The 17934-nt window shown below is 40.8% G+C and overlaps 1 protein-coding gene across 4 annotated transcripts in view; it reads left to right on the plus strand.

Annotated features, from left to right (window-relative positions):
• Nucleotides 1-17934, plus strand: part of LOC132819837 (son of sevenless homolog 1) — a 299748-nt gene that overhangs the window by 199922 nt on the left and 81892 nt on the right. For all 4 annotated transcript variants that reach the window (XM_060831696.1, XM_060831698.1, XM_060831699.1 and 1 more), the window contains exons 7-8: nt 4634-4744; nt 4843-4941. In XM_060831696.1, the coding sequence (XP_060687679.1) occupies nt 4634-4744; nt 4843-4941 (210 nt within the window). The remainder of the gene's footprint in view (nt 1-4633; nt 4745-4842; nt 4942-17934) is intronic.

The raw sequence follows: 17934 nt of genomic DNA on the forward strand, positions 1-17934 counted from the left end.
TGGACTAGTTGGCCGAAGGGCCTGTTTCCAGTCTGTAGGGAATCTAATCTGATCTAATTGGATTGTGAGAAAGCGGTGATGCTGAAGATCACAGTTGAGAGTGTGGTGCTGGAAAAGCACAACAGTCAGGCATCGTACGAGGAGAAGGAGAATCGGCGTTTTGAGCATGAGCCATTCACCTGTACTTGCCTTTTAGATTTGGATTGGTTTTCCATTTTCTACGGTGCATGGTCCTTGACCTTTGAGATGCATTGGTTTCCAGGATTGACTTTTTTTCTTTGGGTTGTAGCCCTGTGGAACACATAATATTGCTACCAGTGTTCATTTGAGTGATTTGAACAGGTGTTGATGCTCTCCCTGTCATACATATGGATGTTTTTGTTGAGGAGCTCTTAATGATGGTGCTTTCCATGTTTCCTTTGTATGGTGCTAGGAATTTAAAAATTTGAGAATTCTTTGCAGGTCATTTCTAACTTTGTCTGGGTTGAGACAGATCCCATAATCTATATAAATAGAGCCAGAAAAATTGATCTGACTTGCATTCATCTAGCACTACTTCTGGTTGAGTTCTCCTTGATGAGCTGGCGCCATCAAAGAGTGTAGATTTTGGTTATACTCTCCTTTTGGTTTTGCCTATCACTGCAGTATCATCAGAAATGCATACACATCCAGGAATACTTTGCATAATATTAAGCTGCTGGACAACAGACCAAAAAGTGGTGTCTGGAAGTGATAGCTTCGAAATGGTGTTCTGGCAGTAGTGATTTCTAGAGATGACTTAGTTGAATGAACTGTCTAATATGTATGTTTGGCATCCAGTTGAGGAAAGAATTTACCACCTTGAGGGATTTCTTTAGAGAAAGGTTTGGATGTCTTGAGTCAAAACATACCCTGATTGTGCTAAAGAAAGATAGCACAGAGAGTAAATCCGTTGATTCCATGAGCTCACGGCTTGCAATTTCTCCTACCTGAGCTTAAAAAAAAGCAACAACAAAATTCATCATCCACTGGCTAAAGTCGTGTATCAGCGATTTTAAAACAATTTTTTAACCAACTCCACACTTTTGAATTCCATCATTCACTGTGGTTCTCCGGCATGGAACCCTCGAGCTTAGAGGAATGATTGTAAAAGCACACAAACCGGTGCTGCTATGATGTAATCAACAGATTAAATCATTAGGTTTCAGTCATCTCGCTTGCTGGTAAGCTTCTCCTGTAGGTGAACACTGCACTTTTTTTTATTCACTCATAAGATGTGGGCATTGTTGGCTGGCCAGCATTTATTGCGTGTTCGGAGTTGCCCTTAAGAAGGTGGTGAGCTGCCATCTTCAACCACTGCAGTTCATGCATTTTTGGTGGACCACAGTGCTGTTAGAGAGGTAATTCAAGAGTTTTGACCCAGCAGCTCTTTAAAGAACAGTGATAAATTTCCACGAGAGGATGATGAGTGACTTGCAAGGGCACTTGTTAACTTCGTAGAATGATTGACAAAATTGTTTTCCCTGAGCTGTAAGACAAGTTCACATTTGAAGTTTCTATAGTGTTGAATTTGTCTAGGTACAATTGCTGCAAGTCCAGAATCAATTCAATGTGCAGTTATTATCTTATGATTTTTGTGGATGCTGACAGTATTGAATTCCATGCGTGCATGCTGATAACCGCTTGCCCTCTAATTTTCTTTCTGACTGTACAGGCCTATGAGGTCCATGCACTGTAGTGATTTCTAGAACTGGAAGTCAAAGCTGCAATCAGTGTACCGACACAGATCACTGTGCATAACCATAGAGCAACTGCATGCGCAAATAACTTAGAGGACACTATATGCTTTATTTTGTACTCTCCCTCCTGTCCTGCCACTTTTCAATGATCTGTGCATATATGCATCCGGGTCTCTCTGCTTCTGATCTGCACCTCTAGATTTGTACCCTTTTTTAAAAAATTATCTTTTAATGTTCTTACCAAAACGAATCACCTCTCTGCCTTGAAACACATCTGCCCAATCCACCTACTTGGGTTTGTCCTTCTGGAGGTCTACATCATCTTCCTCACAACTTATAATTCCTGAGTTTTGTGTTGTCTGCAAACTTTGGAATTGCCTTTTGCACACTGATGACCTACATTATTAATATATATGAGGAAAAACAAGAGTCTTAAGATCAGTCCCTGGGGAGCTCCATTACAAACCTTTCTCCGGCCTGAAAAACCCTGATTGACCATTCCTTCTGTATTTCTTATCACTCGGCCAATTTTGTATCCATATTGCTGCTAACCATTTTATTCCATAACCAGTAACATTTCTCAAGTTTTTTTGTGCAGTACTGTATCAAATGCGTTCTGAAAGTCCCATGTACATCACATATAAACTTTACCCTAATCAAGCCTTTTGTGTTGCCTGATCCAAAAACTCTACCAAATTAGTTAAACACGAGTTCCCTTTTAGGATCTTATTTGGTGCTATTGCCAAGTCTCCTCTGGAGTTGGTGATCTACCCTGGTCAAACGTGTACCTTGTTATCAGGAAGGTCATAACCATGAATAGCTTGAGGCTGTATGCAGGGCAGGGGGTAGTCACTTGCCTTATCAACTTGTACCAAGAGAATGCTTTTGAAACAAAATCTCACAATATGGACTCACTGTTCAAAATGTTTTGAGGAGTGAATTCACAAATGGATTGAACTGCCCAAGCAAATATAGTAATACGATTCCAATCACTGGTCAGAATTGGAAAACTTTCTCATCAAATCTGGAGTCAAGTAAATCTGTCTTCTCTGCCTTGTTTATGTGCTGCACCAAGTCTTTTGCCAAGTCCATCTGAAAGAATGCAGCCATGAGGGGGTAACAGTCTTGGGCAGTGGAGACACTCCGGCCAAAGCTTCCCGTACAGTTTGTTCTGAGAAATGTAATAGTTTTGTTCCTGTATGATCCCACATTATAAGAAAATCGTGTAATAGCAGCACCATTTAAACCAATGGGACCGGAATTGCATTGTAACCAATGCAGGCAAGGAAAGTTGACATTCTACAAAGAATGGTTTAAGTTTTTCAATCGCGTTATAGCCAATTTGCGTTGAAGAAACACGCGTTATAGCAGAATCGACTGCACTCGTCAGATGTCTGTCATGAACCAAGTTTATGGACTGATCAGCATATGCAACCCTTACGACATTCCCTTGGCAACCCAATTAAATTATGACAGGAGCAAGGCCATGTTCTTTGGGAACTTGGTTGACCGATCTGCTCTTCATCATTGGGTTAGATCACATGAAGATACTGGTTTAATCGGAAGAACCAGCATGCATCAGAAACTGGAAGGAGCATATTACCAAGTAATAAACAAGTTTGGAAGTGAAATAATATGTTAAGAACCTGATCATTGGTTGTAAGGTGCTTTCGGTGTTAACATATGTTGTTGGTCCGTCACATGCTCGTCTTCTGCACATTGTGTCACAAAGTCATTCTGCATTAAGTCAATCAAAAGTGGATTGTGTCCACATGAATATGATGTTCCAATCTCAAGATCAAGGCAAGGGAGTGAGAAACCAAACACCTATGCTCATTCTGATGATCACCTTTGCGTGTAATTCCATTAAACGGTGCCAAGATCTTTGGAGGACAAGTATCAGCTTTATTTCAAATCTTAGTCTATGAAACCCTCTTTGCCGTAGTCATTTGTTTTCAATTGCAACTCTTGCTCACTGGTCTGAAATTGAGAACAGGAGATGGGTTTTTTTCCTGTTGGAAGGCCATTCAAGTGTCCATTTAGTACTCTTAACCAAATTCCAAAGGCACAATTGTAATCTGACATGACACTTGAAATTTAGCTTGGTCCAAAACTGCTCTGGATAAAACTTTTGCTCTGACGTTTCCTGGAACTATCTTGTTCAATCCTGCCATTCTTCTCAAATATTAACTTTATCCATAATCTCCTGTGGATTGTATTATAATTCTTAATCTTGTTTACAATTTCTCCATTATTGTACTTCTATCTGCAACCGTGTCAGTCCTTTATTTCAGTTTATATTCATGGTGTTCAGAATCTGATTGTTATTTCCTCTTTGTTACTGTAAATGCCAGACTTTGAGCCATCATCTTGCTTTACTGTGGAATTTTTTTGCTATCTTCTCTCTCTTTCTATAACTTGACACTTTAAAAATCTTCTTTTGACTATTTCCTCACCTCCTAACTGTTTGACTCTTCTAGTGTCCTTTGGTCTGTTGACATTTTATAATATTTAGTGTGTTATTTAACCAAAGTGGTTTCACTTGTAGTGTTATCGTTTGGAAGCAAATGTTTGAAAATTTTACATTTTTAATTGGACTGGGACTTGTTTTAAAACAACATAGGAAATTAAAGTGGTTGATTCTGTGCAGTTGTCTTTGAATTCTTGAGCTGTTTCAAATGCGTTCATCTAAATAAACTGAAGATAGACTACATTCGTTCATGAATTGTTTGCTTCTGAATTAATCATCATCTCAAAGCTGCTCTTAGCTTGACTGATATCATCTGTTTGCAGATGTATTGCCTTGTCCAGAAATTGAGTGCTTACTCTTCTTACTATAAATTTTACATGATCAGTGCAAAAATTCAAGTTAATTTCCAGATATATTGACAGCTACCTATGTCTACTTTTTTCAGGAGTTAGCATTTGACCCATATGAGAACTATGCACAGGACATACTGCGGCCTGGCTTTCATGATCATTTTCTCAGCCTTTTATCAAAGCCAGGTGCTGCATTCTACTTGCAGGTGAGCATTTCAACAACTTAAATTCTGCTGCTTAGAAAGCAATTACAAATGTAATCTAGATTTTACGTAACAAATTGATGGATTTAATTTCATTTCAGTCAATTGGTGAAGGTTTCAAGGAAGCTGTGCAATATGTTCTTCCTAGACTGTTACTGGCACCTGTTTACCATTGCCTGCACTATTTTGAACTTCTAAAGGTATGAATAGGAGCTATTGTATTTAGTTAAAACTTATCTTAATTGAAGAAAATGATCCACAACATACATATATATATTACAATACTGTTGTGACAGACACATCATGAAATAACAAATGTAATTAATTTTTTGGTAAATAATTACTCGTGTCTCAACTCTGAAGAACTGTTAGTTGCAAAACCATACAATAGACTAACAGCTTTCCATACTACCACTGCAAGAAAAATAAAATGATAAAATAAATGCTACAATTGGAGGGCCTTTATGGCACAGTGCTAATGTCCCTATCTCTGGGCTAGAAGGCTCAGGTTCGAGTCTAACTGCTCTCAAGGTATATTATAATAACTCTGAAAAAGTTAATTTGAAAATATCTGTGCTATAATTGATGCACTTGTTACAATTCCTCACCAGGAATCTGTCTAAGTGGTCAGAAATTTGCTCAAAATTCTAAATGTATCATGATGTTGATCTTCCGGAATGTAATGTAGACCGCCTTTGCAGAATTTAGTATGACATGAACAGGTACATACTGGAACAGAGTTCTTTGGGACATCATTACTCACGTCGTTTGACTAGTTCGAGAACCTGGCATTATTTGCTCAGAACCTTACTTTACTTTGATATTCAACTATGTGGCAATTTATCAAGATTTCTGAAATTTGATGTGAATTTTCCACATCCACAATAACCTGACACACTCGAAAGTAACTCTTAGGTTTGTTAAGCCTGGTCTTCCTTCTGAAGATCCTTCTGAGATAATGGATGTGCTGGTAGTAATTTTCCAAGAATCTTTGGATGTTGGAAAAGTTGCAGAGGTTTAGAAAACTGCCAATATAACATCCTTATTCAAAAAAGGAAGGAAACCAAAAAAACCTATTATCTGTGGACCATTGAACCAGTGTCTTTTACTGGAAAAATATTAGCATCTTAAAGGATACTATAGCAGAGCATTTAAAAATGCATAACTTTATCAAGCAAATCAGGATGGCTTCATGATGTGGATTTCATGCAAATTTTACCTAACTATTTTAGTATTCTTTAGAGGATGTAACAAGCAAGATAGATCAGGGGAGCCAGTGGATATGATGTTTGGATTTTCAGAAGGTTTTTGATAAGGTACTACACAATAGGCTACTGAATAAAGTAAGAGCTCATGGTGTTGGGGTCATATATGAAAATGGATACAGTATTAGTTGACTAATAACCAAGTTGGAATAGGGATTATTTTCAGGATGGCAGCCTGTTAACTAGTGGACTGTCACAAGGATCCATGCTAAGGCCACAACTATTTACAATATATATTAATGATTTGCATGCGGAAAATGAATGTACTACAGCCAAGATTGCAGATGACACAAAATTAGAAAGCAAGGCAACTACTGAGGATGGCAGAGTCTACAAAGGGGTTTAGACAGGTTAAGGGAGTAGTTAAAAACTTGTCAGATGGAATATAAAGTGGAAAAATGTGAGAATCTGCATTTAACCTGGAAGAATAGGGGAGCCACATATTATTTAAATGGAGAAAGACTGAAAAATTGCTGTGTTGTGTAATTATAGTCATAGAGATGTACAGCATGGAAACAGACCCTTCGGTCCAACTTGTCAGATATCCTAAATCAATCTAGTCACATTTGCCAGTTTTTGGCCCCATATCCCTCTACACCCTTCCTATTCATATAGCCATCCAGATGTCTTTTAAATGTTGTGATTGCACCAGTTACCTCCACTTCCTCTGGCAGCCCACTCCATAACTACACCACCTTTTGTGTGAGAAAGTTGCCCTTAGGTCTCTTTCAAATCTTTCCCCTCTCGCCTTAAACCTATGCTGTCTAGTTTTGGATTCTCTCGCCCTGGGAAAAACGACCTTGACTATTCACCCTGTCTATGCCCCTCATGATTTGAACAATTTCCATAAGGTTACCCCTCAACCTCTGACACTCCAGGGAAAATAGCCCCAGCCTATTCAGTCTTTCCTTATAGCTCAACCTCCACCCCCCAACATCTTTGTAAGTCTTTTCTGAATCCATCCTTCCTATAGCAGGGAGACCGGAATTGAACACAGTATTCCAAAAGTGGTCTCAGCTGCAATATGACCACCCAACTCTTAGACTCAACATACTGATCAATAAAGGCAGCGTATGAAGTGCTGCCTTCACTGTCCTGTCCATCTGCGACTCCACTTTCAAGGAACTATAAACTTGCACTCCAAGGTCTCTTTGTTCAGCAGCATTCCCCAAGACCTTGCCATTCAGTGTATAAGTCCTGTCCTGACTTGTCCTACCAAAATGTAGTGCCTCAAGTTCATCTAAATTCAAAGCCATCTGCCAGTCCTCAGTTCATCAGATCAAGATCCGTTGAACTCTGAGATAATCTAAGTCCACTACACCACCTATTTTGGTGTTATTTGCAAATTTAGTGACCATTACTTCCAAATTCACATCCAAAGCATTAATATAAATGTTGAAAATCAGTGAATCCAACACCGATCCATGCAATGCACGACTGGGCACAGCTTTCCGGTTTGAAAAACAGCCCTCCACCAGCACCATCCTCTGTTTCCTACCTTTTTGGGAGACTTATGCAAATATCACGAAAAGCTAGCATTCAAGTTCAACAGGTAATTGGGCAGAAAAACGAAATGTTAGTTGTCATTTCAAATGAATGTGAAAATAAGGACATCTTGCTAAAACAAAACCATACACAAATTAGACCGCACCTAGAATACTGTGAAGGGGTTTTGGTTCCCTTACCAAAGGAAAAATATACTGGCATTGGAGGCAGTCCAGAGAAGGCAGACTTGGTTGATTGTGACTATAGAGGAGCTGTTTTATGAGGAGAGGTTGAGTAGGCTAGGCCTGAATTCATTGGAGTTTAAAAGAATGAGAGGCAATCTTTTTAAAACATTTAAGATTCTTTGGAGGCTTAACACGGTAAAGGCTGAGAGGTGGTTTCCCCTTGTGGGAGAGTCGAGGCACGATGGGCCTAATCTAATGGTAAGAGGTCACCCAGTTTGAATAAAGATCGGAGGAATTTCCTCCTTTTAGATGGTGTGCAGTGAAGCTGTGAAATTTGTTACTGCAGAGGGCAGTCAAGGTTGGATTGTTAAACAAGGTGAAGGTGTGATATACTTTATAGAATCAAAGGTTATGTGAAAAAGGCAGGATTGGCAGAGTTGATCAGATCAGCCACAATCTCAGTGAATGGGAGAGCATACTCAGTGGTCTGTGTGCCCTACTTCTGCTCTTACATCTTATTGGCTTGTGGTTTTCATGTGTAAAAGTATTTACTAATTTCTCTCCCAAAAAGGCCCAACTCTGATGTTTAGGTAATCTAAGTTCTAAACTCTTCAACCAGCAGAAGTAGCTTCTACCAACACAGTTCCTGAATGTCTTAACCCTCAATCAAATCATGTTTTAAATTTTGAAATTCCAGGGAATACAATCTTGGTTTGTCTAATCTGCCCATATAATTTGACCATTGGAAGCCGTAACATTATGATACATTTCTTCAAAGCCTATGTATTCTTTCTGAAGCTGTGGTATCCAGAAGTTATCCCAGTACAATAGATGAGGTCTAAGCAGAAGTGTGTGTTGCTGTGGAATAACTGAAACCTCTGCAATCTAAACTTCTGAAGATTTAGTTAGCATACATGTTATGTCTTGTCTCAGTTATTTACTCCCTTCCCTGCAGGATTTTAGCCCTTTGAGTGTATTAACTTTTATGGGTGCTGTATTAATACAGATTTTGTAGTTCAAAAGGTTATGTTTTATATATCCATAGCTGAAAATGTGTTACTGGTTAAAGCGCAGCAGGTCAGGCAGCATCCAAGGAACAGGAAATTCGACGTTTCGGGCAAAAGGCGTTCCTGATGAAGGGCTTTTGCCCGAAACGTCGAATTTCCTGTTCCTTGGATGCTGCCTGACCAGCTGCGCTTTAACCAGCAACACATTTTCAGCTCTGATCTCCAACATCTGCAGACCTCACTTTTTACTTTATATATCCATACCTGAGATTGGAGATAATTTTGCAGTTCAGATGGGAGGTTTCTGTGTTCTCAAAGGTAATTTCCTTTGAGACATTTGGTTTATAATTAATTTGTAGATTTTATTGGCTAAGATAAATTTTGTAAATCCCAGAACACACTTTAAATAATAGGGAGTGCTGCCAGTGTCCTGATCAATTTTTTTTTCAAGTACCTGGTCAGTTTTTAAATTCCTGTTTGAGATTGCACTGCTGTAGAATGTCTGCTGTATTTGAGTGCACTACTACAAATTGCAACAATACTTTGTTTTTGAAATACTTTCAATATGTTTAAGTGTAATGCATGCTTGAATTTATATAATTAATTTCATATACAGTATATTTTTACGTTTGTACATTAGGAAAGTGTTGAAAGATGACAATTTTATAGTGTACAATGTAGCAGTTTATGTAAGATTTCAGTTCCCGAGGTGTACAGCATCTTCTGTTTGGAGCTGATTTAGTAAGGGTCATTGCTTATAGCACATTTTAAGTTGGTGGACTTGTAAGTTCAATCTCTTGTTTGTTATTTACTGCTAATGAAGATATCATAATTTAGACAATAAAACTCTTGGAAATCTGTGTTATATAGGCACTCATCATGGTTGTCTCTTTGGTAAGAATTTCACAGAGAAATGTTGTGAAACCAAAACTTTAAAAGCATCCCTTTGGAAGATGTTCTATTTTTGCATTGTAAATAAAAAAATGTTGTTAACAAGTTGCAAAAACCTTCAATTCAGTGCAGAGTAATCTTTGGGAGAACTTCAAATCATGTGCCATGTTGTGAAATGTCTACATGTTATATACCCTTTTGAGAAAAATACAAGAATCACTTCTGCAAGAAGTAGACATGCATCATCTTCAAAATAAAAATAGTCTTTGCTGTTATTTAAATCATGCTGTTGTTTACCTTGTGAATTTCATAAATCTCCCTACTCAGCATAATTGTGTCTTAAGAATATAAATTAGAAGCTGTGATAGGTCAATCAGCCTAAGCTTCTCTGCCATTCAACAAGACTTTTACAGCACAGGTGGACGCCATTTGGCCAAGTGTCTGTACCAGTCAAAAAAGATCTGACAAAACTATAAGGTTTGGTTTCTAGACCTGCAGGTTCTGCCAGTGCAAGTGAATATCTACAAACTGCTTAAATGATGAGTTTCTAACCCAGCAACCCTTTAGGTAGTAAGTTCTAGGCTCCCATTACTCCGAAAATAATTCTCCTCAACTGTCAACTTAGCAGTCTACCTCTTAGCATAAATCCATGCACCACCCCCCTCCAACCCCAAGTTCTCCATCGTTACTCTAGCGAGGAATATGGAAAATGTTCTGCGCTGCCATGAAAGTTGAGTTGCCTACCTGGAAACTTGGAGGGGGAGGGAATGGATCCAGTCAATGACATTGATGCGATTAGAAAGGAGGTTTTGCTGAAAATCTTTGAATACTTAGGCATCAGTACTGGGGTAAAAGGGAGCTGTTCTGATAGGATAGGCTTTTCTTGAAATGTGCTGGCATCACAATGGTGGTGAGTTGAATAACTAGGTCTGTGGAGAGCTTTAAACTAATTAGATGTGGGGAAGATTGGGAGATGGGGACTCTAAGTTTATAAAACCAGATATGGCAGAAGTGCACCCAGCTGCAGCTCCTGGCAGAGTGTTAAGGAGCTGGAGCTGGACGCAGTCAGGATCATCTGAGATCCTGAGTGTATCATAGGTAAACGTTTGAATGAGGTGGTCACACCTAAGATAGCAGCAGGATGACCATCAGGAACGGCAAAGGGAGTCAGCAGAGAGTGCAGGAATCTTCTGTGGCCATTCCCTTGAAAACAAGTATATTGTTTTGGATACTGTTGGGGAGGATGACCATTCAGGGGAAAGCAGTGGTAGCTAGGTTGGTGGCACTACGACTGGTTCTGGGTCACAGTGGGAAAGGGTAAATGTTAACAGGACCTTCGTGATAGGAGACTCAGTAGTCAGAGGGACAGACAGGAGATTCTGTGGCCGCGAACAAGGATCCAAGATGGTGTTATGTCTCCCAGGTGCCAGGGTCCAGGAGGTCTTGGAGTGGCTACAGAATGTTCTCAAGGGGGAGGGTGACTATCCAGAAGTGCAGTGCACATTGGCACAAATGACAGGTAGAAATAGGGAGGAAATCCTGTGGAGTGATTATAGAGAGCTAGGAAAAAAGTTAAAAACCAGGACCTTGATGGTAATCTCCAGATTACTTCTAGTGCTATGTGCTAGTAAAGGTAAGAACAGGAGGATGTGGCAGAATGAGTAGCTAAAGAATTGTTGCAGGGTACAGGGATTCAAATTTTCAGATCATTGGGATCTTTTCTGGGGCCGTGGTGACCTGTTCAAGAGAGATGAGTTGCACCTGAACTGGTGGGTGACCAATATCTTGGCAGTCAGGTTTGCTAGTGCTACAAGGGGAGGGTTTAAACCAGATTGACGGGGTGGGATCCTGAACAGCAGGGAGGCAAGTGCGAGGCTGGAACAAGATGCAATAATCAGAAATGCTACGTTGAAGGGACAGATCAGACTGGAACATGACAGGGAGTGAGGAAAGTCTGTTGAATTAAATTGCATTGATTTCAGTGCAAGAACGCTGATGAACTTGGTGTGGAAAGTACATGGGATTGGGATATTATAGCCAATATAGAGACGTGGCTAAGGGAGGGACAGGACAGGCAGCCTCATATGCCAGGGTACAGGTGTTTCAGGCGGGACAAAGGTGGTGGAAAGAAGGGAGGGGGAGTTGCATTTTTGATTAGGGCAAGTATCACAGCAGTAGTCAGAGATGAAATAACTGAAAGATCAACCAGTGAGGCTTTTTGGGTGGAGCTAAGAATTAAGAAGGGGGTGGTGATGTTATTGTGGATGCACTATAGGCCTCCAATGTCGATTAGAGGAACAAATATGCAAGGAGACTTGCAAGAGCAATGGTCTTACTAGGGAATTTTAATTTTCCTAACATAGACTGGTACTGCCAGAGCATTAAAGGTTTGGATGGGGTGGAATTTGTGTGTTTGGGCGTTTCCTCAAGCAGTATATAGAGGGCCCGATTCGGGAAGGAGCAAATCTTGACCTACTCTTGGGAAATGGGGCAGGACTGAAGTGACAGTGGGAGAGCACTTTGGGACCAGTGACCAAAGTTCTATTAATTTTAAAGTAGTTATGGAGAAGGACAAAACTGGTCGACAGGTTCAAGTTCTAAATTGGGGCAGGGTGAATTTTGATGGAATTATACAGGAGCTTGCAAGGGTTGATTGGAGTAGTTTGTTTGCAGACACAGGGACCTCTGGCATGTGGGAGGCCTTTAAAAGTGAGATAACTCGAGTTCAAAGTCTACTTGTTCCTGTGAGGATGAAGGGCAAGTGTTGCAGGAATAGGGAACCCTGGGGAATTTTGGATGACAAGAGATCTTGAGGCTTTGATCAAAAAAAGGAGAAGGCATGGCTCAGGTACAGGCAGCTGGGATCTAGGGAATCACTGCAAGTAAATAGGGGATACTGGAGTTAACTGAAGAAGGAAATTAAGAGGATGAAAAGAGGGCACAAGATAGCTTTGGCTGAGAAGGTAAGGGTGGATCCAAAGAAGTGCTTTAAGTATATTAAAGGCAGAAGAATAACTAGAGAGAGAATATAACCCCTGAAGGACCAAAGTGGATATGTATGCATGGAACCGCAGGAGATGGGCGAGGTCTCCTCTGTTTACTGTGGAGAAAGACATGCAGAGCTGAGGAATTGGGGAAGTTACTAGTAATATCTTGGGAACAGGCCATATCACAGTAATGGTGCTGTTGGACATAATAGAATGTATGAAGGTGGGTAAATCTCCTGGTCCTGACCAGATATATCCAAGAACCTCACAAGACATGAGAGAAATTGTGGTGGCCCTGGCTGATGATTTTTACATCGTTGTTAGTCACCGGTGAGGTCCTGGAAGATGGAGGGTAGCAAATAATGTGCCCTATTCAAGAAGGGCTGCAAAGAAGAAATTGGGAACTGTAGACCTAACATCTGTTACTTGAGATGGTTCTGAGGGCGAAGATTCATTTGGAAAGACAGGATCTAATCAGGAGTGGTCAGAGTGGTTTTGTGCATGGGAAATCATGCCTCACAAATTTGTTGGAGTTCTTTCCTGAAATGACCAGCAAGATTGATGAGGGCAGGATGATGGTCACCTATATGGATTTCAGGAAGGCCTTTGATCAGCTTCCACATGGTAGACTGCTCTGGAAGATTAGATCACATGGAATCCAGGGTGAGGTGGCAAATTGGATACTCAATTGGCTTGATGGTAGGAAGCAGAGGGTAAGAGTGGAAGGATGCTTGTCAGACTGGAGGCCTGTGATTAGTGATGCGCCACAGGCATTGGTGCTGGACCCATTGCTGTTTGCTATCTATATCAATGATGTGGATGAGAATGTACAAGGCATGATTGGTAAGTTTGCTGGTGACACGAGAATAGGCAGTACAGTGGACAGTGAGGAAGGTTATCAGAAATTGCAGCACCTTTACCAGCTGGGGAAGTGGGCCGAGAAATGTCAAATGGAATTCAATATAGATCAGTGTGAGGTCTTGCATTAAAAGTCAAGGTCAGAATTTCATGGTGAATAGTAGGGCCTTAAGGAGTGCTCTGGAACGGAAGGACACTGGGATTCAGGTGCACGATTCTCTGAAGGTGGAGTCATAGGTCGATAGGACAGTGAAGAAGTCTTTTGGCACATTGGCCTTCATTAGTCAGGACATTAAGTATAGATGTTGGGAAGTTACGTTGCAGTTATATAGGACATCAGTGAAGCCACACAAGGAATATTGTGTTCAGTTTTGGTCACCTTGTTATAGGAAGGATTTTATTAAACTGGCAAGAGTGCAGAAGAAGTTTATTAGGATGTTGCCAGGATTCAATTGTCTGAGTTATAGGGAAAGGTTGGACAAAGCTAGAATTTGTTTCTTTAGGGTGTAGGAGACTGAAGTGCGACCTTTATAGAGTTGTATAAGATTATGAGAGGCATGGATAGGGTGCATGCACTCAGTCTTTTTCCCAACGCGGGGGAATCGAGGACATGGGGACATCAGTTTAAGGTTAGAGGGGAAAGAACAAAGGGAACCTGAGAGACAACTCTTTTACACTGAGGGTGGTACACTTATAAAGTCATAGAGATGTACAGCATAGAAACAGACCTTTAGGTCCAACCCGTCCATGCCGACCAGATATCCCAACCCAATCTAGTCCCACCTGCCAACGCCCGGCCCATATCCCTCCAAACCCTTCCTATTCATAAACATCCAAATGCATCTTAAATGTTGCAATTGTACCAACCTCCACCACATCCTCTGGCAGCTCATTCCAACACGTACCACCTCTGCATGAAAAAGGTGCCCCTTAGATCTCTTTTATATCTTTCCCCTCTCACCTTAAACCTATGCCCTCTAGCTCTGGACTCCCTGACCCCAGGGAAAAGACTTTGCCTATTTATCCTATCCATGCTCCTCATAATTTTGTAAACCTCTATAAACCTCCGACGCTCCAGAGAAAACAGCCCCAGCCTGTTCAGTCTCTCCCTGTAGCTCAGATCCTCCAACCCTGGCAACATCCTTGTAAACCTTTTCTGAAACCTTTCAAGTTTCACAACATCTTTCCGATAGGAAGGAGACCAGAATTGCATGCAATATTCCACCAGTGGCCTTACCAATGTCCTGTACAGCCGCAACGTGACCTCCCAACTCCTGTACTCAATACTCTGACCAATAAAGAAAAGCATACCAAACGCCACCTTCACTATCCTATCTACCTGCGACTCCACTTTCAAGGAGCTATGAACCTGCACTCCAAGGTCTCTTTGTTCAGCAACACTCCCTAGGACCTTACCATTAAGTGTATAAATCCTGCTAAGATTTGCTTTCCCAAAATGCAGCACCTCCCATTTATCTGAATTAAACTCCATCTGCCACTTCTCAGCCATTGGCCCATCTGGTCAAGATCCTGTTGTAATGAGATTACTAACTGTACCTCTGATGCTCGCATCCAAATCATTTGTGAAATTACAAAAATTAGAGGGCCCCGCACCGATCCTTGTGGCACTCCACTGGTCACAGGCCTCCAGTCTGAAAAACAACCCTCCACCACCACCCTCTGTCTTCTACCTTTGAGCCACTTCTGTATCCAAATGGCTAGTTCTCCCTGTATTCCATGATATCTAACCTCGCTAATCAGTCTCCCATGGGGAACCTTGTCGAACGCCTTACTGAAATCCATATAGATCACATCTACTACTCTGCCCTCATCAATCTTCTTTGTCACTTCTTCAAAAAACTCAATCAAGTTTGTGAGACATGATTTCCCACACACAAAGCCATGTTGACTATCCCGAATCAGTCCTTGCCTTTCCAAATACATATACATCCTGTCCCTCAGGATTCCTTCCAACAACTTGCCCACCACCGAGGTCAGGCTCACCGGTCTATAGTTCCCTGGCTTGTCTTTACCACCCTTCTTAAACAGTGGCACCATCTTTGCCAATCTCCAGTCTTCCGGCACCTCACCTGTGACTATCGATGATACAAGTATCTCAGCAAAAGGCCCAGCAATCACTTAGCTAGCTTTCCACAGAGTTCTAGAGTACACCTGATCAGGTCCTGGGGATATATCCACCTTTAACAGTTTCAAGACATCCAGCACTTCCTCCTCTGTAATCTGGACATTTTGCAAGATGTCACCATCTATTTCCCTACAGTCTATATCTTCCAGATCCTTTTCCATGGAATGAACTTCCAGCAGAAGTGGTTGATACAGGTATCTTGACAACATTTAAAAGACATTTGTACAAATGCTTGGATAGAAAAGATTTAGAAGGAAATGGGGTTAGAGTGGATGGTCATTTTGGTTGGCATGGACCAGTTTGGGCTGAAGGTCCTGTCTCCATGCTGTAAGACTCAATGACTCTATAGCACTTTTTTAAAACAATACCTAGGCAAAATTTACAGCACTGACAAATAGCACTAATTAGGATCAAAAGAAAAAAGAATGGTATAAGTGTATAATTATTGGCTCTTTATTTGAATGTATAATGTATTCAGAACAAAATTGAATTAACGATGTAAATGCAGATTAATGGGTGTGATCTTTATAGCCATTATGGAGAGATAGTTACAAGGAGATCAAAGCTGGGAACCTCGAGTAATGTAACTTTCTGAAAGATCACGCAAGAAGGAAAGTGGGATGGGGTAACCTTTTTGGGATGGGATAGAATAAGCATGTTAGCAAGCAATGATGTTAAACCTGAAAGTGTAGCATTCATATAAGTTTGGGTAAGCAATAAAAATGGAAAGAAGACACTGATGGGAGTTGTCTTTAGGTCCCGTAATAGTAGCTATACAGTGTGACAGAATAAATCCAGAGAAAATGGGGATGTATAACAAAGAAAATTCAAGAATTATGGTTGGATTTAATACGTTGGTAGTTTGAGATGGTCAGATTGACAGAGGAAGGTTGTGTATGAGTGAATGTGTTTGGGACAGTTTTCTAGAGCAGTATGTTTTGGATCCAACCAGGGTCAGAATAGTTTTGATCTGATGATGCAGATTTAGTAAATGATCTCCAAGTAAAAGATCCCCTCAAACAGTGACCATAGCATGACAGATTTTAATATTCCATTAACATTGAGAGGCTGGGTCTTGGATTAGAAACAAGTGTGCTCAGCATAAAACAGTTGGGGAACAGTAGCAGATATTGAAGAAAATAGTTCATGGCTGATATCAAAAACATATTCCTATGAGGAAGAAGGATTCTTGGAGGTGGATAAGCTTCCATCCATGAGAAGCAGAGAAGTTAAAGTTAGCATCCGATTGAAAGAAAAATCATACAAATTGGCAGAGATAAGTGGTAGAATCATGGAGATGTACAGCACGGAAACTGACCCTTTGGTGCAACTCATCCATGCTGACCAGATATCCTAACTTAATCTAGTTCCATTTGCCAGCACTTGGCCCAAATCCCTGTAAACCCTTCCTATTCCTATACCCATCCAGGTGTTTTTTAAATGTTGTAGTTGTACCAGCCTCCAGCACTTCCTGTGGCAGCTCATTCCATACATGAACCACCCTCTGCGTGAAAAGGTTATCCCGTAGGTCCCTTTTAAATCTTTCCCCTCTAACCTTAAAACTATGCCCTCTAATTCTGGACTCCCCCACCCCAGGGAAATGACCCTGTGTATTTACTCTATCCATGCCCCTCATGATTTTATAAACCTCTAGAAGTTCACCTCTCTGTCTCTGAAGCTCCAGGGAAAACCGCCCCAGCCTATTCAGCTGTTCCCTACAGCTCAAACTGCCCATCCCTGGCAACATCCTTGTAAATCTTTTTGAACACTTTCGAATTTCACAACATCTTTCCTATGGGAGGGAAACCAGAATTATATGCAATATTCCGAAAGTGGTCTTACCAATATCCTGTACAGCTGCAACATGCTTGCCCAACTGCTATACTGAATGCTCTGACCAATAAAGGAAAGCATACAAAACACCTTCACTATCCCATTTACCTCCGACTCCACTTTCAAGGAAGTATGAACCTGAACTCTTTGTTCAGCAACACTCCCCAGGACCTGACCATTAAGTGTCTTAAGTTCTGCTCTAATTTGCCTTTCCAAAATGCAGCACTTATCTAAGTTTATCTAAGTTAAACTGCATCTGCTAATCCATGGCCTATTGGCCCATCTGATCAGGATCCTGTTGTAATCTAAGGCAACCTCTTCAGTGTCCACTACACCTCCAGTTTTGCTGTCATCTGCAAACTTACTAACTCTATCTCTTACTTTCACTTCCAGATCATTTATGTAAATGACAAAAAGCAGTGGACCAGCAATGATCTTTGTGGCACACCACTGGTCACAGGTCTCCAGTCTGAAAAGAAGCACTCTACGATCACCATTTGTTTTCTACCATCAAGTCAGTTCTATACCCAAATGGC

Source organism: Hemiscyllium ocellatum, chromosome 10, assembly GCF_020745735.1.
Source record: "Hemiscyllium ocellatum isolate sHemOce1 chromosome 10, sHemOce1.pat.X.cur, whole genome shotgun sequence".
Lineage (NCBI taxonomy): Eukaryota > Metazoa > Chordata > Chondrichthyes > Orectolobiformes > Hemiscylliidae > Hemiscyllium > Hemiscyllium ocellatum.